Source organism: Osmerus eperlanus, chromosome 19 (genome assembly GCF_963692335.1).
Source record: "Osmerus eperlanus chromosome 19, fOsmEpe2.1, whole genome shotgun sequence".
In the NCBI taxonomy this organism is placed as follows: Eukaryota; Metazoa; Chordata; class Actinopteri; order Osmeriformes; family Osmeridae; genus Osmerus; species Osmerus eperlanus.
Genome location: NC_085036.1, coordinates 10,916,362 through 10,942,403, shown reverse-complemented (window position 1 = coordinate 10,942,403; position 26,042 = coordinate 10,916,362). Strand labels below are relative to the sequence as shown.

At 55.5% G+C, this 26,042-nt stretch overlaps 1 protein-coding gene across 4 annotated transcripts in view; it reads left to right on the top strand.

Annotated features, from left to right (window-relative positions):
- The window catches only part of sptbn2 (spectrin, beta, non-erythrocytic 2), a 48,490-nt gene that overhangs the window by 16,556 nt on the left and 5,892 nt on the right, over window positions 1–26,042 (top strand). For all 4 annotated transcript variants that reach the window (XM_062485956.1, XM_062485954.1, XM_062485955.1 and 1 more), the window contains 27 exons: window positions 13,217–13,368; window positions 13,653–13,826; window positions 14,600–14,691; window positions 14,847–14,927; window positions 15,728–15,843; window positions 16,261–16,373; window positions 16,496–16,683; window positions 16,863–16,980; window positions 17,089–17,247; window positions 17,578–17,880; window positions 19,034–19,187; window positions 19,610–20,004; window positions 20,112–20,375; window positions 20,470–20,681; window positions 20,921–21,058; window positions 21,170–21,389; window positions 21,571–22,107; window positions 22,253–22,455; window positions 22,585–22,675; window positions 22,781–22,927; window positions 23,092–23,355; window positions 23,668–23,892; window positions 24,340–24,429; window positions 24,578–24,868; window positions 25,026–25,156; window positions 25,322–25,526; window positions 25,628–26,002. In XM_062485956.1, coding sequence (XP_062341940.1) covers window positions 13,217–13,368; window positions 13,653–13,826; window positions 14,600–14,691; window positions 14,847–14,927; window positions 15,728–15,843; window positions 16,261–16,373; window positions 16,496–16,683; window positions 16,863–16,980; window positions 17,089–17,247; window positions 17,578–17,880; window positions 19,034–19,187; window positions 19,610–20,004; window positions 20,112–20,375; window positions 20,470–20,681; window positions 20,921–21,058; window positions 21,170–21,389; window positions 21,571–22,107; window positions 22,253–22,455; window positions 22,585–22,675; window positions 22,781–22,927; window positions 23,092–23,355; window positions 23,668–23,892; window positions 24,340–24,429; window positions 24,578–24,868; window positions 25,026–25,156; window positions 25,322–25,526; window positions 25,628–26,002 — 5,438 coding nt within the window. The remainder of the gene's footprint in view (window positions 1–13,216; window positions 13,369–13,652; window positions 13,827–14,599; window positions 14,692–14,846; window positions 14,928–15,727; window positions 15,844–16,260; window positions 16,374–16,495; window positions 16,684–16,862; window positions 16,981–17,088; window positions 17,248–17,577; window positions 17,881–19,033; window positions 19,188–19,609; window positions 20,005–20,111; window positions 20,376–20,469; window positions 20,682–20,920; window positions 21,059–21,169; window positions 21,390–21,570; window positions 22,108–22,252; window positions 22,456–22,584; window positions 22,676–22,780; window positions 22,928–23,091; window positions 23,356–23,667; window positions 23,893–24,339; window positions 24,430–24,577; window positions 24,869–25,025; window positions 25,157–25,321; window positions 25,527–25,627; window positions 26,003–26,042) is intronic.

Sequence of the window (26,042 nt, the reverse complement as noted above, 5' to 3'; positions counted from 1 at the left end):
CAATGAGCAGGTAACAGATCGGGGGGGAGTGTATGTTTGCTCGTCGTATCATGTGTAGTTAGAAGGCTTTATGTGGTTTGTGTAATCAGGTGTGTGCCGCTGCTTGGAGCGCTGGGGCTCTTCAGTCATGGCCCACTAGGCAGGCGGGGGGGTAGAGGGGGGCGGGGGGGTGGGCAGTCAACAGAGCGCACCAAGATCACAATGTTATACCCCCCCCCCCCCCCCCGCTGTCTCAAAGATTTAACATACATCTTCTGGAGTGCCGAGCTTTCAAGGAGTTGACTCGTGGGGCAAGTCCACACACCCTCACGCGTCTCACATTCTTTCTTTGTGCTAACGATATTTCACCCGTGTGTCCCAGATGAAGCAATCCGGCCAGTGTCACCGAGGGAGAGGGCAGGCTTTCAGGGTGATTTACTGCTTATCCTCCTGGGTGTCATCACACTAACTCCCCCTCAGCTCAGTCGCACACCCAGACAGTGTGTGTGTGTGTGTCTGCAGGTCTGTGTGAGATTTGTCCTCCCTCTAAAAAGACACTATGATCTTTCTCCTGGATAAGACCCACATATGAGATCCCATCATGTGTTCAAAGAAAGTCGAGACTTAATGCCATTGTTTGTGATCTTGCTCGAAACACATTCCTGGTCGTGTGTCATGGTGGCGGTTGGCAGGTTCCCCAGGGCTTAGTAACACGGGCTGCGTCCTCGTTCCCATGGTTCAACATGGGCTAAGGTTATCTGATCAAATTCCATTTGATAAGAAACAATACCCCTAATGCCCAGCCATGCGTGCCACGGTCAAAGTTCAGCCTGAGTCTGTGAGTCAGTGAGTCAGGGCCTGCCAGTCATCCTGATGGAACAGAAGCCTAATCTCCTGATTCCTCCCTGTCAGACATGTAAGCCTCGCTCACGCAACACCCGAGTGTTTTGAACATGACGGGGGCAAAGCAAACTGTTTACCGACGGTTACTCTGTCGTCTAGGTGAACCCAGGCAGGTACGGGTGGACACGTCTCATTGTGAAGGGATGCAAAAAATGTCCTGTGTCTGATCGAGCCTGCTCCTCTCTAACCTCTCCTCTCTTCTACCTACGGGCTTAGCTCTCCGCACACATGCTGACAACACACGTCCCTCTCACACACACACACACACACACACTCTCTTGCACACACTCGTACACACAGTAGTAATTCCGGTCTGACTGCCCTTGAGGTTCATTCTCAGCCTCGCTCGCTATGTTTTGTTCCTTTGTTCTCCCTGGTAGTCTGGAGACCCAGGAAGCTGTTGTGTCTGCAGGGACGGTGGTGATATATCGAGGAGATGGTTCCACATCTGTGGAACGCATCACTAGCGCTCGCCTTGTTCCAGGGGTCAAGTGACAGAATTCCTCCTGGCTAACCAGAATTCTTGACAGAATTCTTCTGGCTAACCAGTCATATCAGCATGGTGACACATGACCCCCAAGTTAGCCTCAAGGGTTGTTTTAGACGTAAGGAGAAGTGAAACACACCCAGCCGGGTAGAGAAAAAAACCTTCAAGGTGGGTGAATGTGTAAGCCTGTGGTTGGCTGACTGGCAGAGGGGAGCCTGTGGTTGGCTGACTGGCAGAGGGGAGCCTGTGGTTGGCTGACTGGCAGAGGGGGAGCCGTTGAAGGGAGTAGACCTCGGCCCTGCAGACCAGCACCTCCTCCGTCCTGGCCCGCTGTACACAACCAGGAAGAGCTAGCCGCCGTGGTGGATTTGCATAACTAACGTTTTTGTGTAACTGTCCGACCTGCGACCTGTCTAGGCAGGAGAGACGGTAGCTGTGGAAGCAGTGTGGGATGATGTCAGCCTCTACAGCTTCCTGTCTCTCCGCCTTCTTCCTTTTTTCTATTTTTTTTATGGACCAACGACGCTCGAGGCAGTTCTCATAGGAATTAAAGTAACGACAACTGCTGACACCTGTTATCACGTCTCTGAAGCTCTCTTATAATACCTGACAGAACCTTTTGCTTCTCCGGCATTAGACGGAGGCTTCCCTTTAGATGCTAGGTTACAGCAGGCCCAAACCTAGCGGGAGTCAGGTGGCTGAGCGGTTAGGGAATTGGGCTAGTAATCTGAAGGTTGCCAGTTCGATTCCCGGCCGTGCTAAATGACGTTGTGTCCTTGGGCAAGGCACTTCACCCTACTTGCCTCGGGGGGAATGTCCCTGTACTTACTGTAAGTCGCTCTGGATAAGAGCGTCTGCTAAATGACTAAATGTAATGTAACCTCCAGTTGTTTATTCAAGTCCAGGCGGCTTATCAGGCCTGATTGGTGAGAGTTGGATCCTGGTCCGAAGGGTCAGTATCACTGGGGCCAGTCACTTCTACCTCCCTGCCGTCTGTGTAAACACTGCTGTGTGCTTTAGCAGGGAGGGCTGCAAGGCGCCATTAGCAGCGTGGCTCTAGTCAAACACAGGGGCAACAGCGCACTAACCAAGAGCAGGAGCCACTTAGGCTAACGTCCTGTCAGAGGCCGTCCAGGCAATACAGTAAGGAAGCGTTTGGAATGCAACCCACATGTCCAGACTGCAGCTAGTTTACCATGTTCTGGGCTCAACTGCCAGGGATTGATAAGAGTTTATTAGTTTGCCCGGCAGGTGAAACCAACAGAGATCTCCAGGGTGTCTGTTGGCTCTGTTGACGGTGATACGGGTCATTCATTACATACCTGGGGTATTGATTTCATAATGTGTTCTCACTTTGTCACTCTTACTTAACCTCACCTATGTAGGTCAGCGTGATGAGGACAGAAGTATGTAGGTCAGCGTGATGAGGACAGAAGTGTGTGTGTGTGTGTGTGTGTGCCAAGGCAGACACACGGAGGCCTAAAGGTCATCCTTGTCACGGTCACCGACGAGATGTGTGAAGAAAAGTCGAGCTAAGGGTCACCAGAAGTTTGATACCAAGGCATCTAATAATCACCGACAGTACTGACAGGACACGGTAACTCTTTCAGACTACCTGTTTTCAAACGTCCACACTCTTCTGACGCTCCCGTGTTCATGGTGACCTGGTGCAGTGTTTGAGCCATCGGGGCTGAGCGGTTAAGGAACGTGAGAGCCGTTCCTCCCTGTCCAAGTCCTAGACTCGCTACAGGCTCTAGCATTTAGTTCCTCTACTTTATTTAAGCAGGTGAATGGGCGCTTGTGGAGATCCATGTCCGTCTATGGGTCATGTTTCGGGTCTGGTAGCAGACTCTGAATTGGCTACAGTAACTCTATACTACTAAGCTTCCTGTTGAAAGCACTGGGTCTAAAGGCCTCAGGGTCCATATTCCCATTTCCAAGTGGATTACCATGACCATACACGCATAATACCTTTATCAATACCGTTGTTGTTGACAAAGCTTGACTATTATTTACTGATTTCTACTTGGGAAAGTAGCGCAACGGTGCAGTTTCCAGGGCTCCGGGGTAATTAGAGCCTTCCTGTTCACACTCTGGAAGTGTCCAGATGTTATGGCTGAGGGCAGGGGGGCCTCTTTCTTCAGCCCCCCCCCTCCGTCCCCTCGTTATCAGGAGCAGCTGCAGGTGGCCTGGGGGGGGGGACTTCCCCCAGACTGGGTCCACCTTCCCAAGCCAGCAGCCTGGCTACATCCTGCCCTGAGGGCAGTTCTATGGGCGTATGTGAAGCCCTCTGTGACATGCTTGCGTGTAAAAAGGGCTATACAAATACATTTAGATTTGATTTGCTCTCCTGTGGGCGTCTTCGATCCGTGAAACCCAATCAAAATGTCTTTTTATGGCCTTTTTGGTCATCTTTTTTTAAAAGAAATGTCCCCGTGCCTGACGCGTGCTCACACCGATCGCCGACTCACCCCGTCAGTCCCGCTCTCAACGGAAATGTTTGAGTCTTTCCCCCGGTCTTTTACGATCCCTCTCTATCTGTTTACCTCCTCTGCCTTTTTACGTGGGTTCACCCCGGAGAGCGCTGGCTCCAGATCAAGCGACGCGCTCAATTAGTTTTTACACTTAAGCCCACAAACCGTCGAGCGTCTAAAATAACCAGCGTCACACGTGGCCAGACTGGCCTCGCCCCGCTCCCGCTCTCTCAAGTCTTTTTCAGAGTATGGGCGTTTTGTTATTGTAGCGCAGACCAAGTGTTTTTGTCGCTGCGTCTTGTCCTCCCTGCAGACTGAGCTCTCGTTTACGCTCTGGTTCCGCTGTGGTGTGGCAGCCATCTTGCTCTGGGGTCCTTGGCTTAACCCACAGAGGACAGGTTACACTGTTCTAACACAGAGGAGTATTATGCTGCTTTGAGTGTGTGTGTGTGCGCGTAGAATAATCACCCAGAGAATTGATATTCTGTACCCATCATTCGTTTCCTGGGTGGATATTTTTGGGAGGGCCAGACGTTTGAGTGCGTGTGTGTGTGTGTTTCACCTCAGAAGTATTAAGCTCATCTCTGGTTTTGGACCTCTGTGTGTCTCTTGTCGGTACTTTCAGGAGGATTCTGATTGGCCTCTTTTTATAGTCCTTTGTGTGCTGCATGTGCTGCAGGCCCCGTTGGCCTGCCGTCTTCTGACATGGAGAGAGCGAGGGGTGAAGCAGGGGTGACATCATCCGCTTGGCCAGGAAGTGAGAGGCGGTTTGGAACCGTAGATGGGAAAGCCCCTCCGTAAAAAAACAACGCAGTTTGTGTCAACGCGCTCTGCTGATGGCACCGCGAGCGCCTGTTTTATACATTTCTGGAGATAAAAGCTTCCTGTGTGTGTGTGTTAATGAGTACCTTGACTGGGCTGTAATCACAGGCTGGCTGGAAGCAGCTGGAGGGGGGCTGGATGGGGAGGCAGAGCCTGCCCACCCGTTTGGTGCTCGGAGACAGACCTGCACGGTCGCTGGCCTAGTTACGCGGGAGCACACAGGCACACTTCACGACACCAAAACACACGTCTCTGGGCTTAGGCCTCTCCTTCACAGCCAAGTTCTCCTTCCTCCTCTCACCTCCCTCCTCCTCACCTCCCTCCTCCTCCTCACCTCCCTCCCCCTCACCTCCCTCCTCCTCACCTCCCTCCTCCTCACCTCCCTCCTCCTCCTCACCTCCCTCCCCCTCACCTCCCTCCTAGCGCAGAGTTGACTTCAGCACAGGTGGCTCTCTGTTTCCACGTGTCCTCACTTGTCCTCACGTACCGTCTGCTGGAACACAGGATAAGACCTTTTGAAAGTTAAACGTCGCTGCTCTGAACGGTAACAAAGACTTGAAATAATGGGGCTTAACTTCAGAAGACAAGTAAAGCCCCAACAGCTACATGCAGTCGTAGGATTGACTTTCCCACACAGAGGAATAGTCCAATCTAACTCGGTGTGTTTGTCTGAAGGGCACCGCGTTCTTTATCGGTTGATTTGTTTGTCAGGTGAAATGTGAGCGCCTCTGTCATAGACCCAGGAGTGCTTTCAGAGACGGATGAAAGCAAAAGGGCATGGTTTGCTTGGTGGAGTCATTAGATTAGTCAGATCTGTCAGAACTCCCACAACCCTCTCCACTTGGCTGCCACAGACCATCCATAGAATGGGGCTTTTGTAGGATTTTTCTCCCTCCCTCCCTCCATCTCCCTCCCTCCCTCCATCTCTCTCCCTTCCTCCCTCCATCTCTCCCTCCATCTCTCTCTCTCTCTCCCTCCCTCCATCTCTCTCTCTCCCTCCCTCCATCTCTACCTCCCTCCATCTCTCTCCCTCCCTCCATCTCTCACCCTCCCTCCCTCCATCTCTCTCTCCCTGACGAGACATCAGTGCAGGAGGGAAGAGCTGCGCCGACATTGCACCGGGCCAGGCAGAAGACGTTGTGTACACAGCGCTCTCTTTCTGTCAATAAGCAACAGTGCCAGTCATCAGCCCATAGGCCGTGCGTCACGAGGCCCGCCAGGACCCTGGGAGAAGCTGGAGAGAGGGCTCCAGGCGTCGAGGCGGCTCGGACGCGCTCAGGTGGAGCTCCTGAGGTGGAGCGGCCTCTTCAGTGGAGTGGAGGAGGGCAGGCTCCAGCTGACTGAAGCAGGCTGTTCCTCTGAGAAGCTGGCGGCGGGAGTCAGGTGGCTGAGCGGTTAGGGAATCGGGCTAGTAATCAGAAGGTTGCTTGTTCGATTCCCCATCCATGTGGATGGGGAATCGCCTCTGTGACGTTGTGTCCTTGGGCAAGGCACTTCACCCTACTTGCCTCGGGGGGGAATGTCCCTGTACTTAATTTAAGTCCCTCTGGATAAGAACGTCTGCTAAATGTAAATGTGGCGACGCCCCACTGCACCGATGTGATCTGGGATCATCAGGTGGACTGAAACCACCTAGAGTAGCGGAAATATCTGTCGTGGTCCGACACACGTCGCCCCCGGGGGGCCCACCCACAAGGAGGCTGTGAGGGGACGGGCCGGCGTGCTGCCCTCCTCAGGGCCCTAATGCCCCCCTGGCGCCCGTGATGTCGCCCTCTTAAGACGCCGTTCTCTTTGGCGGCCACTTCGGTCATCATGAACACTTAGGTGTGTGTGTGTTATGTTGGGTCCATCAGTCGCATGGCTTCAGTCCCTGGGGGTTCAGTCTGTATGACAAACACAGACGCAGGATAAACACTGGCGGCATACCTGCCCGGATTACATGTCTTAAGATCCTCATCATTGTCATCAGGCCAGCAGAGATGCCATCAGGCCGGCTGTGGAGGGTTCAATTGGAAGGTAGCATGCCTGCCTCTAATATGCAGTAGAAACCACACAGGAACCGTTCCAGAGAAGTAATACTGTAGCCTGGGGCAGAACAGGCTGTCCTAATGGCTGTTTGCTCACAGACATTGCATTCTCAGAAGCTGGGTGTGTTTGTGTGGTTAGTATGACGGCGAGCAAACACAACATGTGTGTCCCGTGTTCGTCTCCGGCCCTGTCATTAGTGAGCCTGGACGAGGAGGCAGCCTGGACGAGGAGGCAGCCTGGACGAGGAGGCAGCCTGGGCAAGGAGGCAGCCTGGGCGAGGAGGCAGCCTGGGCGAGGAGGAAGCCTGGGCGAGGAGGCAGCCTGGGCGAGGAGGCAGCCTGGGCGAGGAGGCAGCCTGGACGAGGAGGCAGCCTGGGGTTTTTTTTTTGTCTCCCCCGACAAGTCTTCTTCCTCCTCCTCCTTCTCTGCCTCCTTCGGGCCAGGTGCTGTCACAACACGACCAGGCACCAGGAGGAATGTCTCCACCCCCTGCCTTCCCTCGTTGACCAGCCTCACCCTGCAGCCCCCTCTCTTAACTAACCCTCCAGGGCTCGCAACCAACCGTTTTCCTCACGGTTCCAGTAACGTCCGGAAAAAAAGGTTTTGAAAGATTGAAAAGATATTGTCATAAATGATTTCGATACTCGTTTCGAAAACGAGTTTGGCAATGGTTTTGAAAGGTTTGAAAAAAGGTTTTGAAAGGTTGAAGATTATTTGCGATTTCTGTTCAAAAATAGATTTGCATCATTGATGAGGACTCTACCGTACTCTCCCTCCCCCGCTCTCTCTCTCCCCCACTCTCTCTCCCTCCCCCGCTCTCTCTCTCCCCCACTCTCTCTCCCTCCCCCACTCTCTCTCTCCCCCACTCTCTCTCCCTCCCCCACTCTCTCTCTCCTTCCCCCACTCTCTCTCCTTCCCCCACTCTCTCCCTCCCCCGCTCTCTCCCTCCCCCACTCTCTCTCTCTCCCTCCCCCACTTTCTCTCTCCCTCCCCCACTCTCTCTCTCCCCCTCCCCCTCTCTCTCCCTCTCTCCCTCTCCCCCTCTCTCTCTCCCTCCCCCACTCTCTCTCTCCCTCCCCCGCTCTCTCCCTCCCCCGCTCTCTCCATCCCCCACTCTCTCTCTCCATCCCCCACTCTCTCTCTCCCTCCCCCACTCTCTCTCTCTCCCTCCCCCACTCTCTCTCTCTCCCTCCCCCGCTCTCTCCATCCCCCACTCTCTCTCTCCCCCACTCTCTTCCTCCCCCACTCTCTCCATCCCCCGCTCTCTCCCTCCTCCACTCTCTCCCTCCCTTCTGCCAGGAAAGGTAACCTCATGCTTGGAGGTAACCTCATGCTTGGAGGGAACCACCTGCTATTTGTGTGCTTGAAAGAAGAAGTGAGAGTGAGACTGGCTGTTGCCTGTGTGTGTGTGTGTGTGTTTTGCCTTTGCCAGTGTAGGCTGAGTGTGTGGGAGGGGGACATGGTAGATGTTTTAATAAAGATCCACCAGCGGGTCAGCCGTGTCCTCCCATTAGGACTGAGGTGAAACGGAGGTTTTCCCTGGTGCTGTGCTGTGCAGTCTCGAGCCGAATTCGGGGCAGTGTACTTTGCTGTGCCATCACTCTGATCACCTTGAGAGCTGACAGGTCAATAGGAAGTGTTTGCATGCGTGGAGATGAAGGCTGTGGCCATGTGGCCGGGCCTTGAGAGAAGGCTGTGTTCCTCCTGGAGCTCAGATAAAAGCCCCACAATGTGCGCCCTCGCTCTTGTGCTCTCACTATCTCTCTTTCTCTCCAGCCATTCTGTTTCTCACTTTTCTTTTCTTTCTTTTTTGCTTGGAAGTTCTTTTACAGGTGTGTGTGGATTTGTGCGTGGGTATTGGAGAGGCCTAAATCCTTGCACGTGTGTGCCTGCGTGTGAAGTCAGGACATAACCGTCAAGAGATACCCATCTCTCCCTTGTGTGTTTTGATCTGCCGCAGTGTCACACTGTTGCGTGTTGCCATGACTCTCTCTCTCTCTCTCTCTCTCTCTCTCTCTCTCTCTCTCTCTCTCTCTCTCTCTCTCTCTCTCTCTCTCTCTCTCTCTCTCTCTCTCTCTCTCATATATCTCGTTTTCCCTTCCCTCTGCTTCCTCTTTGCCCTCCCTCCCTCTCCCTGTCCTCCTCCCTCTGCCTCTTCACGGTCAAGCCCCGAGGCCGCCTCACAGGAGACGGCAGAGAGACAGAGGGAGAGATGGGGCTGGAGAAACAGAGCTGGAGAAAGTTATACTTCATTGTTCAACAAGCGCATGAAATCCAGTCCGCCAAGCTCTGAGGCTCCTCGTGGGTTAAAGGAAAGGTCACCTTGAGATATGAAATTGTTCCCACCGAAGTTAGTGAGCTGTAGCTGCCGGAATTAGTGTGCGCTTCGGTCTCGTTCTCTCTCTGAGACCGACGGGAACTCTGGGTTCACACGAATGTCACGTCACATCATTATTTTTAGGGTGTTTTTATTTATAAAAGTGGTTCTTTTGATGATTGTGTGTATTCCTAACTGTTCTGTAATCCAGATCGTTTTTTTAGGCGTGGCTCTGACACCTGCTGTGGTGTCACATGCTGTGGTGTCACTGTGTCTGTGTTAATATGTAGGCTATTGATAGCCGTGATGAGCAGCAGTCTTGTGTAAAGGCAGTCACAGTACGTGCTCCTCATAAGAACCTGTTGTCGGTTGAGAGATAACGATGATGACACTTATATCACAGCCTTTCCTGCAACCGTTGAACGTGCTGTGCTGCAATTTCCTCTGTATCAACATTTCTCTCTGTCCAGTGTCTTTAATCCGTGTCAGGAGTGTTTGTTTATACAGCATGCCTCCAAGGTCAGGTGTTTTCCAGACAAGGTGTTTGGATACAGAATGCTGTTTACCCCCCCCCCCCCCCCCCCCCATCAGCCATTCTTACAATTCTTTAATGCTTTGGCACGGAATGTTTTCAGGTCTTCCGTTTCCCTGATGTGTTGCCGGAATGTTGTAGAACACTCCGGAATGTTGTACAACACTCCGGAACATCAGTCCTCTGTGTCGGTTGGTCTTTGTGTTCCGCAGTCCTCAAAGCTGCACTCTCTCCACCAGACATTTAGCTGGTGCATTGATGTCTACCGCAAAATATGAACCTTGTCAGATGATTAGCTAGCAGATGATTAATCATCTGTAACTCTGTACTCTGGGTAACTGATCAAACTGAAGCGACAAAGAACCCCAACAGGGTTTCAACTGGGTAGATATCCTGAGCAGAGCTATCAGGTCTGTGTCGTGTTCATCCAGGCTCTAACTACATGTCTGCTACAGGCAGCAGTATTTCTGTTGTGTTGTCCAGCGTCGTCCTTCTCAAGGAGTCAGTGTTCGCTTTGCCCTTCTCTCTCTCACATCCCGACTGCTTCCTTCCACTGTTGTATGTCACTGTGACCTGGTTCTGTCTCTCTCTCTATCTGGAATCATTTGTACCAGCTTAGTTCTTTAATCTACTGCCGAGCTGTTTATTTACCAACACGGTGGCACTGGGGGTGGCCTTGGGTGACTCTGTGTCGAGGTGATGCAGAGAGAGGTGAGGTTTAGATCGCCCTGGCTCGGACACCGTAACTAGACTTGGACGCTGTCATGCTCAAGGTTGCCAAATCCAGGCAAGAACCCCCTCACGTGGGGGAGTTAACCCTCCTCTATCCTTACTAAGATAACAGCAGTTTGTGTAACTCAAGCATACACATGCACCACAGACATGCACATAGCCTGTGCACTTTAGTCTTCTTAAGGCATTTTTCCTGATAAACTGGGTGAGTGGTCTGTTGCTTAATCCATCCGCCTTAACAAGCAGGCAGATTCACAGCCCAGGAATTCAGTTTATTCCTTAATTGCTCTTTTTTTAATCTCCACTTTTCTGATTTATTGACTTTCATGCTCTTTTTTTCAAATCAAGCTTAGTCTTAGTGAAGTTGCCACAGTGTACTTCCAACTACAGGTTCCAGAGATATGGGTGTGGGGGGGGGGGGGGGGGGGGGGTAATTGGGCTGTTTTTCAGCTGATCCCCTGGTTAACATCAAGGGAAGTGTCACTTGACCTGTGCGTGTGTTTCCTGTTGGCCCCAGAGGAATGTCACTGAAAGAGAGAGTCGGTCCTCAGATCTCAAACCGTCCCTCCTTCTAGTTCATATAGACACAGACACAGATGATTTGTCAATGTCATGTGTTATCACGTCGCTAGCATCAGGGTGTGACCATGTAAAACTAGTTTTGGATCTTTTCCTCAGATGAGACATACCTCTTATCATGTGACGCTTGTGCCATCGTGGCAAAATGGGGAGTTCATTTTGGTTTAACGACCAGGGCAAGGCCACAGTACTATTATCCTCTTGGGTTTCAAGTATCTACTCTGATAAGAAACCTAATTAAAAGGTAGTCTAATCCTGCGTACTTAAGAGCCCACCCATTACAATCATCGAGGGGCTACAGCTCACAGCTTCACATGCCTATTTGTCTGATTCATCAAGGAAGCTATTGAACGCGTAGGACTAGCGGTCTAAAATAGGCACACACTGTATGGAACAATATGGTTTGAAGTGCATGTAATTTACCAGAGGGTTTTCAACTGAACTTGGGCCCTCCCTAGCCTGAGGTTTGGATAACGTCAGAGCACCTTCCAATGGCTTCTCACCTCCCTCACTAACGCTGAGAGAGAGAACTCACCTGGGTCTGATCCTGGTCTCCAGACCCCTGACTACCCACCTGCCCGCCCACCTGCCTTTCCTCCTGGCCTCCACTCTCCTCTCCTCCTGGCCTCTCCTCTCCTCCTGGCCTCCACTCTCCTCTCCTCCTGGCCTCTCCTCTCCTCCTGGCCTCCACTCTCATCTCCTCCTGGCCTCCACTCTCATCTCCTCCTGGCCTCCACTCTCCTCTCCTCCTGGCCTCTCCTCTCCTCCTGGCCTCCACTCTCCTCTCCTCCTGGCCTCCACTCTCCTCTCCTCCTGGCCTCCACTCTCCTCTTCTCTCCTCACTTCCTGGGCCTCTGGTCTGAACAAACCCATTAGCGTTTGATTGAAAGGCTTCTCCAGCAGGCAGTGGGGGGGGGACTTACTTAAACCTTGCAAAGTGGCCACCTAATCCCTCAAGTACAACCATAAATCAGCTCAGGATTACCGGTGCTCTGCCACAAGGCCAGCTGCTCCTCTCTCCGGCCAGCCCAGAGTGGCCACCACCAGGCAGGGGGGAGTTGCCCAGTCCCTCAACCTGTCATTCAGTCACCGTATCACCTCTGTCAGGCTCTTCTGCCAGAATACACCACCCACCTCTAAGAATCCCAGAGAATCTATAAATAATATATTGCCAAGTCTGTGTGACTTCAGTTCTGGGAGTTCTCCCTATCCATTGTCCTCCTTCCCTCCCACCTCCCTGCCCCTTGTCCTCGGCCCCTGCCCCAGTGTGGGGCTGCCATCCTGGGCCCAGGTGGGACGAGCCTCAGCCTCGTGGCCCTGGGGCTCCAGGGAGGAGCTGTGAGTCAGCAGGTTGTCCTGTCCAGATGGGCCAGCTTCACGTCTCCTCACCGGCCGTTACCTTCAACGCCCATCGCTCTCTGGGTTGGTTTAATGCGAGACCTGACCCTTGCCTCGGGACTAATAATAGCCTTGAGTAGCTTATAGACGAGGCAGTATCGCGACACACACACCCCGCCTCGACATTTCCTGCTGTTTGGCAGTGGATATGTTCTTATCTTGTGTCTTCTTTAATGTCACCCCGCTGAGGGAAGTGTGTGTGAGGGTGTGGGCTCGTGCCTGGAGAGATAACAGCCCCTCAGACCGCAGTGTTTTCCCCCTCAGACCAGATCAGGCTCTCCTGCAGCGCCGTGTCCTGGAAATGAGGTCACCTCGTTAGGAGGCAGGTTTAGCTTCTTACTTCCTGGCTCCATATGTCCGTGCTTAATGCATTGTGTCCCGGCCACCTCTAACCTCCTCCCGTAGCGTTGGAACGACCCCGCCCCCCTCCAACCCAACGCCAGTTCCCCCCAGTAGGGCACCGTCGATTCGAAGCCTCCCAGATCTCCTCTCCTCTCCGGGGGGAGCGTTTGTTTCGTGAGCGGTCGGCCGTGCTCCCGTCCAGGCGCGGCAGCAGGCGGGAGGCCCCCATCAACAGAGCAGTCGCTCACCCCCCCCCCCCACCCCCACCTCTGTCAGTCAGCTTTAGGCTGAGGGGGGGGCTGAGAACTCTATGTCAAATCAATGATCCCAATGACCTCGTGGCGTAGCTCATCTGAGAAATGGGCCGCGTCACACCGGGTCTCTGGTCCACATGATTTACTGGCATCGTAATCAGTCTGGGCTCAGGAGTGATTGAGGGTCTGTAATAGGGGCTGGAAGTGTTTATAGACAGGATGGTTATTGGAGGAGAACTTAATTGAAATATCGGGGAACGATGATGACTTTACACGATCACAGTCCGGCAAGAAGCTGGGGCTGCCTTGTGATTGGTGGACCCGTGCTAACCCCCCCCCCCCCCTGCTCTCTCTCTCTCCTCCCTGCAGATGAGCGTGAGGCGGTGCAGAAGAAGACCTTCACCAAGTGGGTGAACTCCCACCTGGGCCGTGTCACCTGCCGCATAGGAGACCTCTACACTGACCTGAGGGATGGACGCATGCTCATCCGCCTCCTGGAGGTGCTGTCTGGGGAGCAGCTGGTCAGTACCTCATCCTCTCCACCCCTCCCTGGCCCTGGCCCTGACCCTGGGCCTGACAGTCTCCCTGACCCAGGCCATAACATGGCCTTGTGACTCGCTGGTCATCTGGTTTTAGCGGCAGCTGATTTCGAAACTCTTATTTCTGCTTTCTCTCGTTCTTCCTCTTTGAGTTACCCCTCTCTGCCAACACACACTGTCTTGCCTACGGTACATTACTCCCCCTCTCTCTCTTTATGAGCTCTCCCCTCCTCCTTGACGCCCTCTCTCCCCTCTCCCTCCCCCAGCCGAAGCCCACCAAGGGCCGCATGCGTATCCACTGCCTGGAGAACGTGGACAAGGCCCTGCAGTTCCTCAAGGAGCAGAAGGTGCACCTGGAGAACATGGGCTCCCACGACATCGTGGACGGAAACCACCGCCTCACCCTGGGCCTCATCTGGACCATCATCCTGCGCTTCCAGGTAACGTCCTGGCTGCCACACTGGCTCTCTCTCGCTCTCTCTGTCTCTCTCTGTGTCTCTCTCTCTCTGTGTCTCTCTCTCTCTTTTCGACATTGGTCTTTATTTCTTTCTCTTTTTGTATGGCTCTCTTGATCTCTTGCATCATCTCTCCTTTCTTTCACTTTTTTGCCCTCTCTCTATTCCTCTCTCTCTCTGTCTCTCTCCCACTTTCTTTTTCCCTCCCTCCCCCGCTCCCCCTCTCTCTCCCCCCCCTCTCTCTCTCTCCCTCCCTGTCTCTCTCTCTCCCCCCCCCTCTCTCTCCCTCCCTCCCCGTCTCTCTCTCTCTCTCTCTCTCTCCTCTCTGAAACCTCCACCTGGCATATGGACCTCAGGTCCCTGCTTGTCCTGAGGCCTCAGGTCCCTGCTTGTCCTGAGGCCTCAGGTCCCTGCTTGTCCTGAGGCCTCAGGCTAACCACTATGAATGGAAGCAATTAACTGCTAGGCGGTGTTTTTCAGGGCTGGCTCTCGTAATATCCTAATACTCTGATTCAATTTCTGAACTCAATTTATCTCACCAAGGACACAATTAATATTAGGACCCGTCAGCTGTTTTCCCTCCATCGCTGATGAATCCGCGTAAATCTCCGCCCCTGTGCAGAACGACAAGATTATGTTTGTGATTTATGTAATCAATGCCGAGCGATGTTTAATTAGCCGAGCCGGGGCTGCGTTGGAGTGTTAAGTGGGCCTGTGTCTGTGTGACTGAGCAGAGCCTCTCGTCCTCCTGCTCACAGATCCAGGACATCAGCGTGGAGACCGGGGACAACAAGGAGAAGAAGTCTGCCAAGGAAGCCCTTCTGCTCTGGTGCCAGATGAAGACCGCAGGGTGAGGAGCGGGGGAGAGGAGGAGGGGAGAGGAGGGGAGGGAGGGCAGTGTCGGAGAGACATTTCCCAATGTCCGTGTGCGAGAACACTGGCACTGTGAGAGAACTGGTCCGGCGTGTAGTTGATGATTAATCCCTGTTGCCCTTCTCCCTGCAGGTACCCCAACGTGAACGTGCACAACTTCACCACCAGCTGGAGAGACGGCCTGGCGTTCAACGCCATTGTGCACAAACACAGGTCAACCACCTGCCGGCACATTGACCCTGCGCACCACACCGTCATAAAGATGAAGTCAGCCCTTCTGTCTGTCGGCCGCTGTGTGCCATCATCACCCGCTCTGCTCTCTATAAAGAGCTATATTTAGATGAATAACCGTTCCATTAGCTGAGGATGTTTCCAGCGCCTCGCCCTCTTGTCCTATCAGGACCTCTTGTCTAATGAGGTCCACCTGCCATGACACCTCATCTCTGGGGGGTCTGAACCGCCCTGTTTTTCTATGTGGGTCTCCTCAACCCTCCTCTCCTACAAACTTTCAGCAGTTTGGATACGTGGATGAAAAAAAATCTAAATAATTGGAGTAAGTTGACCTAGATAACGGAAATAAAACCCACTCGATTTTCACGCGAGAGCGCGCCCGGCAGCTCACTGGTGCCCCCTGCTGGTAGCCTGCTGAAGGACACGGCCGGGTTAACAGGTTGACCCGAGTTGAACTGAGACGAAGGCCTGCAGCGTTGCTGCCTGTTCGTATGTTTGTGGGTTACCAGAGTACAGAAGTCCTTTTCAATAAGGAGTGATTAAATCTTCAGGCTACAAGACGGCACCTTCACCTCTACATGATCTAATCCCATTAAAAGTGGACAGAGACCACAGATAGGACAGCCCTTGTTTTGGAACGAATTGAAAAAATATATATAATTAGACCATAAGTCTTCTACTTTGTTTACTAGTCAGACTTAATTCCGTCGTTTCTATCACAGCCCTCCCAGCCATGAGATGTGTTGTCGTTAACAAGCTCCCACACCCCCCCCCCTCTCCAGATCGGACCTCATCGAGTTTGACACCCTCAAGCGGTCCAACGCCCACTACAACCTCCAGAACGCTTTCAACGTGGCGGAGAAAGAGCTGGGCGTCACCAAGCTTCTGGACCCAGAAGGTGAGTGTGATCCCGGGGAGGGACACCAGGGAACGTGGGAGTTCCCCTGGGGCCCCCCACCAAGAGAAGCCTCTGTCCTGGGATAGCTGGCTGGACTGGGGGAGGGAGGGATGGATGGATGGATTACCAGAATGAATTAAAGTTTAAGAGAGAATAGGAGATTGGAGGCCAGACTGGGCACAATGTCTTAGGGATGCCTTCTGACATCACCGGTCTGAAAGGGAAGTCCATATATGGTGATGGTTTGGCTTCCCTTCTGAGCCCTGAGCTGGATTTGAAGACGAGGCCCACGTGTTCTTAAAGGAAATGGGATGCGTTTGAGTTTGGACAGGGTGTGTGTGTGTGTGTGCATGCTTAGTAGATGAAAGGGATAATGGCGCTCCAGTGAAGCAGGCTGACAGTGCCGTCTTTGTCCAGATGTGAATGTGGACCAGCCGGATGAGAAGTCCATCATCACCTACGTGGCCACTTACTACCACTACTTCTCCAAGATGAAGGCCCTGGCCGTGGAGGGCAAGAGGATCGGCAAGGTGGGCTACTGTGTGTGTGTGTAGGTGCATGTAGACTGTGTGTGCTTCCATGCATGTTTGTGTGTAGGTGCTAACAGATGTGTGTGACCTGTGACCCTCACACCTCCTGCCTGCCTCGCTAGGTGCTGGACTACGCCATCGAGGCCGACCAGCTGATAGACAAGTACGAGACCCTGGCGTCGGAGCTGCTGCAGTGGATCGAGCAGACCATCCTGACCCTCAACGACCGGCAGCTGGCCAACTCCCTGAGCACCGTGCAGAACCAGCTGCAGGCCTTCAACACCTACCGCACCGTGGAGAAGCCCCCCAAGTAAGAGAGGGGTCTGGGGGGGAGCACTCCTGGTCTGGGGGGGGGGGGTATGGGGGGAGTTTAGCGGAGGGCAGCGTTAACACGTTCCAGAACGCGAGATCAACGTTTGAGAGGTTTTCAAAACGGGTCAACAGTGAGGTTTCTGACCAGTGTGTGTGTGTGTGTGTGTGTTTCCTCAGATTCACAGAGAAGGGGAACCTGGAGGTTCTGCTGTTCACCATCCAGAGCAAGATGAGAGCCAACAACCAGAAGGTCTACATGCCCAGAGAGGGAAAGCTCATCACTGACATCAACAAGGTAGGATCCTGCCACCGGACCCTAGCTTTGTGGTGCCTCCTCAACACAATACCTCCCAGTACATGAACCGCCTCTCTCTGACTATCTGTGTTCTGATCGGCCGGCCAGGCCTGGGAGCGCCTGGAGAAGGCGGAGCACGAGCGCGAGTTGGCGCTGAGGAACGAGCTGATTCGCCAGGAGAAGCTGGAGATGCTCGCCGCCCGCTTCGACCGCAAGGCCGCCATGAGGGAGACCTGGCTGAGCGAGAACCAGAGGCTCGTCTCCCAGGTAACCTACGACAGACACGGGAGGGTGTCGTCCGTCCCCTTGGCAATTACAGCCAGGATAATCAGTGACTGCGATGGCGTCGTGTTGATTGAGTGGACAGCTTTATGTACCCGCAGCTGCCCGGAAGATGAACTGTTCTAATTATCTCTCCAGTGCAGGTGGGAGGGATTTACCTGAGTGTGGCTGTTAATAACCTGTGTTTATGCCCTCTTCCTCAAACACAAGTCTAACGTTGCTGAAAAACCTTTGGGATTTAGTCTGAGGGAGGGAAGCAGCGACGGTCTCAAACAGACCAGCCCGTTCCAGCGCTAACCTCTGACCCCGCCGCAGGACAACTTTGGCGTGGACCTGGGGGCGGTGGAGGCGGCCACCCGCAAACACGAGGCCATCGAGACGGACATCGGGGCGTACGGCGAGCGCGTGGCCACCGTGGAGTCGGTGGCCCGCGAGCTGGAGGCGGAGGGATACCACGACGTGAGGCGCGTGCTGGCGCGGAGGGATAACGTGCTGCGGCTGTGGGACTACCTGAAGGAGCTGCTGGCGGCGAGGAGGGAGAGGCTGCACGCCCACAGGGACCTGCAGAGGCTGCTGCAGGAGATGCGCTACATCATGGACTGGATGGGAGACATGAAGGTAGAGACACGGGCCATGAGTGCCGTACAGATGTTAGTCCCAGACAGATTGAAGTTGTAGAGCCATTTCTGACAGGGAGGATCACAGAGGGCTTTACGGATGCCCACAGATCAGCACCTATAACCAACCTATACCCCTCAAAGAAGAAAAGGATCAAAAGAATTACATTCTGAGAAACTAAACGTGGAGGAAACTTTTACTGCTACCACACATCCCACAGACTCACTAGTCCCTCTAGTCTTCGTCGTTGTGTAGCCAGAACATAAACCTCTAATCTCCTAAATGGAATGAGGTGCTGATGCATACACAACATGTCCAACCCAATCATGTTTAGTAGTCCACTGAAACCCACAGGAGCCTGCTCTTACATTACATTACATTTAGGCATTTAGCAGACGCTCTTATCCAGAGCGACTTACAGTAAGTACAGGGACATTCCCCCGAGGCAAGTAGGGTGAAGTGCCTTGCCCAAGGACACAACGTCATTGGCAAAGCCGGGAATCGAACCGGCAACCTTCTGATTACTAGCCCGATTCCCTAACCACTCAGCCACCTGACTCCACCTGACTCTTCCCTGGGACTCCCTCCCCCACCCCCTGCCCTGCCCTGCCCTGCCCTCCCTCTGCCCTGCCCTGTCTGTGTTGGGGTGTACCAGGGTGTGCTGAGCGAGGCCCTCTGCCCCGGTGGACTGAGCCCTCAGAAAACCCCTCTCCCCACCCCGAGCACAGCAAACAGATCGATAAGCCCTCAATGAACCCACTTTTGTCTAAAGTTAATAAGTCTCATTTATTATCAGTCTCTCCCAAGGCTACATCTCGTTATTGACCCTGCTGGCTTCATCGATAACTTCTAGTAGCAGTGGGGAGAATAAATCGTTTTTTTTCAGCCCTGCCATTTACCCTCTAATTAGACACCGTCAAATGTTTCAAATCCAAACATTGTACTAAGCAGGAACGAAATGCGAGTCTCCTAGTCCGTCCAGATTGTTGCGCCCATCGGTATCTTGCCTCCCAGCCATCACAGTCTCCAGTGTCACTGCGTGTTTCCAGCCCTGCCAGGGACTGCTGCTCGGAGCCAGACGCACGTGCAGAGCGGGGGCCAGGTCCTGGGTGTATGTGGATGTGTTGAACCCTGCTGTGTGCTGTGTCCACAGGGCCGTCTGCAGTCCCAGGACAGCGGGAGGCACCTGCACGACGTGGAGGACCTCCTGCAGACGCACACCCTGGTGGAGGCAGACATCTCGGGCCAGGCGGAGAGGGTCCGCGCCGTGCAGGGCGCCGCCCAGCGCTTCACCTCCGACGAGCAGGGTGAGGCGTCGCACACACACGTAGCAGTTGAAATTCCTTGATTTGAAGTGATTAAAGGCCTAGTATCGCAAACAACTTTTTTGGTAGTTCTTCTTCTGTCTCTGCTTTAGTTATCCAGTGAGGAATTATTTGAGTTTGATCCCTCCCCCCCCCCTCTCTCTCCCTCTCTCTCTCTCTCCCTCTCTCTCCCCCCCTCTCCCTCTCCCTCTCTCTCCCCCCCTCTCCCTCCCTCTCTCTACCTCTCTCCCTCTCTCTCTCCCTCTCTCTCTCCCCCCCTCTCTCTCTCTCTCCCTCTCTCTCTCCCCCCCTCTCTCCCTCTCTCTCTCCCCCCCTCTCTCTCTCTCTCCCTCTCTCCCCCCCTCTCTCCCTCTCTCTCTCCCTCTCTCTCTCCCTCTCTCCCTCTCTCTCTCCCTCTCTCTCAGTGTACAAGCCGTGTGAGCCCGCGCTGGTGGACGAGAAGGTGACTCTGCTGGGCCAGGCCTACGACGAACTGGGCCAGCTGGCCGGCGAGCGGCGGGAGCGCCTGGAGGACTCCCGCCGGCTGTGGCAGTTCCTGTGGGAGCTGGGCGAGGAGGCGGCCTGGATCCGGGAGCAGGAGCAGATCCTGGCGGCGGGAGACTGCGGGCGCGACCTCACCTCGGCCCTGCACCTGCTCAGCAAGCACGAGGCCTTCAGGGACGAGATGGCGGCGCGCTACGGCCCGCTGAGCAACAGCATCGCCTCCGGGGAGACCCTGGTGGAGGAGGGGCACGTCGGGGCGGCCGAGGTCACCGAGAGGATCCGGGACGTCCGAGAACAGTGGGCACACCTGGAGGAGGTGAGCGAGCCTGGGAGGGACCCAAACCAGTGTCAGGAGAGAGAGTGCATCCTGTAATATCCTCTTGCCACCCCACCAGCAGGAAGTAAACCGTGTTTGTCCCCCAGACCTCCCAGCTGAGGGAGCAGAGCCTGAAGGAGGCGTCGGCCATGCACCAGTTCCAGACGGACGCCAACGACATGGAGGCGTGGATCATGGAGACGCTGCGGCAGGTGTCCAGCCAAGAGGTGGGCCACGACGAGTTCTCCACCCAGACGCTGGCCCGCAAGCAGAGGGAGGTGGAGGAGGAGGTCCAGAGCCACCGGCCCCTCATCGACTCCCTGCACGAGCAGGCCCAGAGCCTGCCCCAGGCCTACACGCACTCCCCTCAGGTCAGGCCTCTCCCTGCCTCCCCGACCTCCCTAAATCTAAAACCCCCCCCCCACCTGCTCCGTGGTCTGACCCGGTCGTCCTGGCCGCCCGCAGGTGGAGGGGCGCCTGCCCGCCATAGAGCAGCGCTACGAGGAGCTGGCGTCGCTGTCGGCGTCGCGGCGGCAGGCCCTGGAGGGGGCGCTGGCCCTCTACCGCATGTACAGCGAGGCGGGGGCCTGCCAGCTGTGGGTGGGGGAGAAGGAGCAGTGGCTGGACAGCATGGAGATCCCCACCAAGCTGGAGGACCTGGAGGTGGTGCAGCAGAGGTGAGGAGGGGGGAGGGAGGGGAGGGGATATTAGACAGTGAAGTCTCACTTACAATTGACACAATTGATATTGTTACTTAACGTGTGGTGTTGTTATTGGTTCAGTCTTGATATTTGAGTCCGTTCCTGCGGCGTGTATGTACGTGTCATCATCGGAGCACGCCGCGGTTCCGTCCTGTCCTCCAGAGTGTGTGTGTGTGTGTAATGAGAGTGAACATGAGCTGTTGCTGCGCGTGCAGGTTTGAGACGCTGGAGCCCGAGATGAACAACCTGGGCACTCGCATCACGGACGTCAACCAGGTGGTGGAGCAGCTGCTGGGATCGGAGAGCCGCAGCAAGGAGCAGATTCACCAGACGCAGGACCAGCTCAACGACAGGTCAGAGGCAGCAACCAGGAGTCAACACACTGTATAAAGACCTGAAATGACTAAAGCCTGTGTGAGGTGGACAGCGAGGGAGCTAAGGGTTTCCGTCCCGTCGTTTCCCAGGTGGAAGGAGTTCCAGCGGCTGGCGGAGCAGAAGAAGCAGGACCTGGAGTCTGCCCTGAACATCCAGAACTACCACCTGGAGTGCAACGAGATCCAGACCTGGATGAGGGAGAAGACCAAGGTGATCGAGTCCACCCAGAGCCTGGGCAACGACCTGGCTGGGGTCATGGCCCTGCAGCGCAAGCTCACCGGCATGGAGAGAGACCTGGAGGCCATTCAGGTACGGCACGGGGGGGATGAGGGAAGGGGGGTGTGGGGTGAGGAGGGGCAAGAGTAATATTCTAGGCTTATAGTACCCAGACATCCTTTTGGAGTCGTTCATTGGGCTAGCGTGCTTTCCCGAGGGTAAAAAAAAAGGTAATCTTGTTTTTTTCACTGTGTTTCCCTGTGCGTGTGCGCAGGGTAAGCTGGATGACCTGAGGCAGGAGGCGGAGAAGCTGGCCCGGGAACACCCCGAGCAGGCGGAGGAGATCCACGCCCGCCTGGGAGGCATCCAGGAGGTGTGGGAGGAGCTCAACGCCACCATGAAGCGGCGGGAGGAGTCGCTGGGCGAGGCCAGCAAGCTGCAGGGCTTCCTGCGCGACCTGGACGACTTCCAGTCGTGGCTGTCGCGCACGCAGACGGCCGTGGCGTCCGAGGACATCCCCACGTCGCTGCCCGAGGCCGAGCGCCTGCTCGCCCAGCACGAGAGCATCAAGAACGAGGTGGACAACTACAAGGAGGACTACGAGAAGATGCGTGCACTGGGGGAGGAGGTGACCCAGGGCCAGACGGACGCCCAGTACATGTTCCTGGCGCAGAGGCTGCAGGCGCTGGACACGGGCTGGCACGAGCTGCGCCGCATGTGGGAGAATCGCCACAGCCTCCTGGCCCAGGCCTTCGACTTCCAGACGTTCCTGCGCGACGGGAAGCAGGCGGAGAGCTTCCTCAACAGCCAGGTGAGGCGGAGAGGGCCAGAGGGAAACGGGGCTTTCTCCGGGTGAGGTCGCGTGTGGAAATGATGCCTGTGAAAGACGTACTTCTAACCTTGTTATCTCTCTCTCTCGTTTTGCCTCCGTCTCCTCCCTCCCTGCCTCCCTGCAGGAGTATGTGCTGTCCCACACCGAGATGCCCTCCAGCCTGCAGGGGGCAGAGGAGGCCATAAAGAAGCACGAGGACTTCCTGACCACCATGGAGGCCAGCGAGGAGAAGATCACCGGCGTGGTGGAGGCCGGCCGCCGCCTCGTCAGCGACCTCAACACCAACTCCGACAAGATCGAGGAGAAGGCCGACTCCATCCAGGAGAGGTGAGAGGGGGAGGGAGAGAGAGGGGGGAGGGGGAGAGGGAGGGAAAAAGTTTGCGTGAGGGATCAAACCCAAATACATTTCCTCATTGAGTCGTGTCTCATTCTGTGTCCGCTCTGTTTCGTCATCAGACATCAGAAGAACAAGGAGGCTGCTAACGAGCTCCTGGCGAAACTGAAGGACAACCGTGAACTTCAGGACTTCCTCCAAGACGGACAGGAGGTAAACACAGGCAGCATCACTATAGCCTGCAGCTCTGACCCTTTGTCATTCCCACAGTACTTAGCCGTCTCCTGGTATTGGTTGACCCCTTTGTGCTCTCCACAGCTCTCTCTCTGGATCAACGAGAAGATGCTGACCGCCCAGGACATGTCGTACGATGAAGCCAGGAACCTCCACAGCAAGTGGCAGAAGCACCAGGCCTTCATGGCCGAGCTGGCCTCTAACAAGGACTGGCTGGACAAAATGGACAAGGTAAAGGCCATTGTTGGGTCCGTGTGACATTACTGCATTACTGTGGTAGTCTGGAATTGTGTCCACCTGTCTGCTCTCGTGCTCAACTTTCCTCTTATGCTCTTATGTTCAACTCTCCCACCCCTCCACCCCCCCCCCCCCCCCCCCCCGTGGCCCCCCGTCAGGAGAGCCAGGCGCTGGTGAAGGAGAAGCCCGAGCTGCAGCCGGTGGTGCAGCAGACGGTGGAGGGCCTGCAGGCGCAGTGGGAGGAGCTGGAGAGCACCACGCTCACCAAGGCGCAGTGCCTGTTCGACGCCAACAGGGCGGAGCTGTTCACCCAGAGCTGCTCGGCCCTGGACGGCTGGCTGAAGAACCTGGAGGGCCAGCTGCAGAGCGACGACTTCGGCAAGGACCTGACCAGCGTCAACATCCTGCTCAAGAAGCACCAGGTAAAGTGAAGGACGACTTTAGTTCTGTCCCCAGGAGGGCCAAAAATAACATACTATATCAAAAAGACTTCTACATTTAGTCATTTAGCAGACGCTCTTATCCAGAGAGACTTACAGTTAGTACAGGGACATTCCCCCTGAGGCAGGTAGGGTGAAGTGCCTTGCCCAAGGACACGTCAATTCGCACGGCTGGGAATCAAACCGGCAACCTTCCGATTAACATCCCGATTCCCTAACCGCTCAGCCATCTTGACCCCCCCCTTCTACATGATTAGTAGTGTCTGACGAAGCCTCCTGGCTGTCCCTCCGCAGATGCTGGAGCACCAGATGGAGGTGCGTGAGAAGGAGGTGCAGTCCCTGCAGTCCCAGGCCCTGGCCCTGGCCCAGGAGGACGCGGGGCTGGCCGAGGTGGACGGCCAGCAGAGGCGCGTCACCGACAGCTTCGGCCAGCTGCAGGAGCCGCTCAAGCAGCGGCAGCAGAGGCTGCTCGCCTCCAAAGAGGCCCACCAGTTCAACCGAGACCTGGAGGACGAGATCGTGAGTGGCGGGTGTTTTACATTTACATTTAGTCATTTAGCAGACGCTCTTATCCCGAGCGACTTACAGTAAGTACAGGGACATTCCCCCCGAGGCAAGTAGGGTGAAGTGCCTTGCCCAAGGACACAACGTCATTTTTTTGGCACGGCCGGGAAATCGAACTGGCAACCTTCAGATTACTAGCCCGCTTCCCTCACCGCTCAGCCACCTGACTCCCAGTTTTGAGAGATGGTTTATAGCAGGGGGGGGGGGGTGCAGACAGCTCAGTTGTAGAACATGTGACTGCAGATCAAGAGTTTGGAGGTTCAACGGATAAAAGGCTAAATGAATACATTGATAGTACATTTTGATTACATTACGCAGCAGATTCTTCCGTTTTAGTTTCATCGAGGTTGTATACGTAGCTGTAGGTTGTATAACTCATTGCGTGTGTCTGGTCGTCATCAGCTGTGGGTGAAGGAGAGGATGCCACTGGCCAACTCCACAGACCATGGCAAGGACCTCCCCAGTGTGCAGCTGCTCATCAAGAAGAACCAGGTACACACCCTGTCCCCACGACCACACGCCAAGGAGTGCAGGCGCCGTCTCCTGGAGGAGAGGCAGGGCTGCGTCGCATTTTCCAATCCGCAACCCCACTTGTAAACAAACTTCCCCGCTCTCCCCCCCCCCCCCCCCCGTCACGCAGACCCTGCAGAAGGAGATCCAGGGCCACCAGCCGCGCATCGACGACATCCAGGCCCACCGGCGGAACCTGGCCCCGGGGCAGGAGGAGGTGGACGGGGAGAGGCGGTCGGCCCTGGAGGGCCGCCTGGCCGAGCTGAGGGACCTGTGGGCCCAGCTCATCGCCGAGACGGACGAGAGGCACGTGCGCCTGGTGGAGGCCAACCGCGCCCAGCAGTTCTACACGGACGCGGCCGAGGCCGAGGCCTGGATGGGGGAGCAGGAGCTGCACATGATGTCGGAGGAGAAGGCCAAGGTGAGGCCGCCCCCCCCCCCCCTGGGTGGGCACGATGAGCGGAGCGCCAAGATGTGTTTTTTTTTTCTCAAGCGTCGTTGTGTAATCGATGCACTTTCCTCCTTCTGTGTGTGTGTGTACACACATGTGTGTTTGTGTGTGTTTGTGTGTGCTGCAGGATGAGCAGAGTGCCATGGTGATGGTGAAAAAGCATCAAATCTTGGAACAGGCCCTGGAGGACTACGCCCAGACCATCCACCAGCTGGCCAACAGCAGCCGCCTCATGGTCACCAGCGAGCACCCCGAGAGGTCAGAGGTCATAGAGGGGCAACCAGGCCAGAGAGAGCCACATAACCCAATACCTAATATCCCAACTGGTTCCCAAAAACCGTATGACAGCTGACTGTACTGTGTATGTTTGAGTTATACGGCTGGGGACTGATGGTCATGTGTGGTCTGGTTCCCTGTGCTCAGTGAGAGGCTCACCCTACGGCAAGCCCAGGTGGACAAGCTGTACGCGGGGCTGAAGGACCTGGCGGAGGAGCGTCGCGGCCGCCTGCAGGAGAGGCTGAGGCTGACCCAGCTGAAGAGGGAGGTGGACGACCTGGAGCAGTGGATCGCTGAGAGGGAGGTGGTGGCCGGCTCCCACGAGCTGGGCCAGGACTACGAGCATGTCACGGTGAGAGCAGCTTCCAACCTCCCCCCTCCACACCTGGGTAACCAGCCTGGCATTCAGCCAACCGTAGACCAGGGCTGCTAACCCCTCCCCTTCTGTGTTAGATGCTGAGGGACAAGTTCCGGGAGTTCGCCCGGGACACCAGCAACATCGGGCAGGAGCGCGTGGACGGCGTCAACGGGCAGGCGGACGACCTGATCGAGTCGGGCCACCCGGAGAACGCCACGGTGGCCGAGTGGAAGGACGGGCTGAACGAGGCGTGGGCCGACCTGCTGGAGCTGATCGACACGCGCACGCAGATGCTGGCCGCCTCGTACGAGCTGCACCGCTTCCACCAGGACGGCCGCGAGGCGCTGGGCCGCGTGAGGGAGAAGCGCGAGGCGCTGCCCTCGGAGCTGGGCCGCGACCTCAACACCGTCCAGCACCTGCACAGGCAGCACACGGCCTACGAGCACGACATCCAGGCCCTCAGCGGCCAGGTACGCTCGCCTCCCCCACCCCCCCCACACACACACGCGC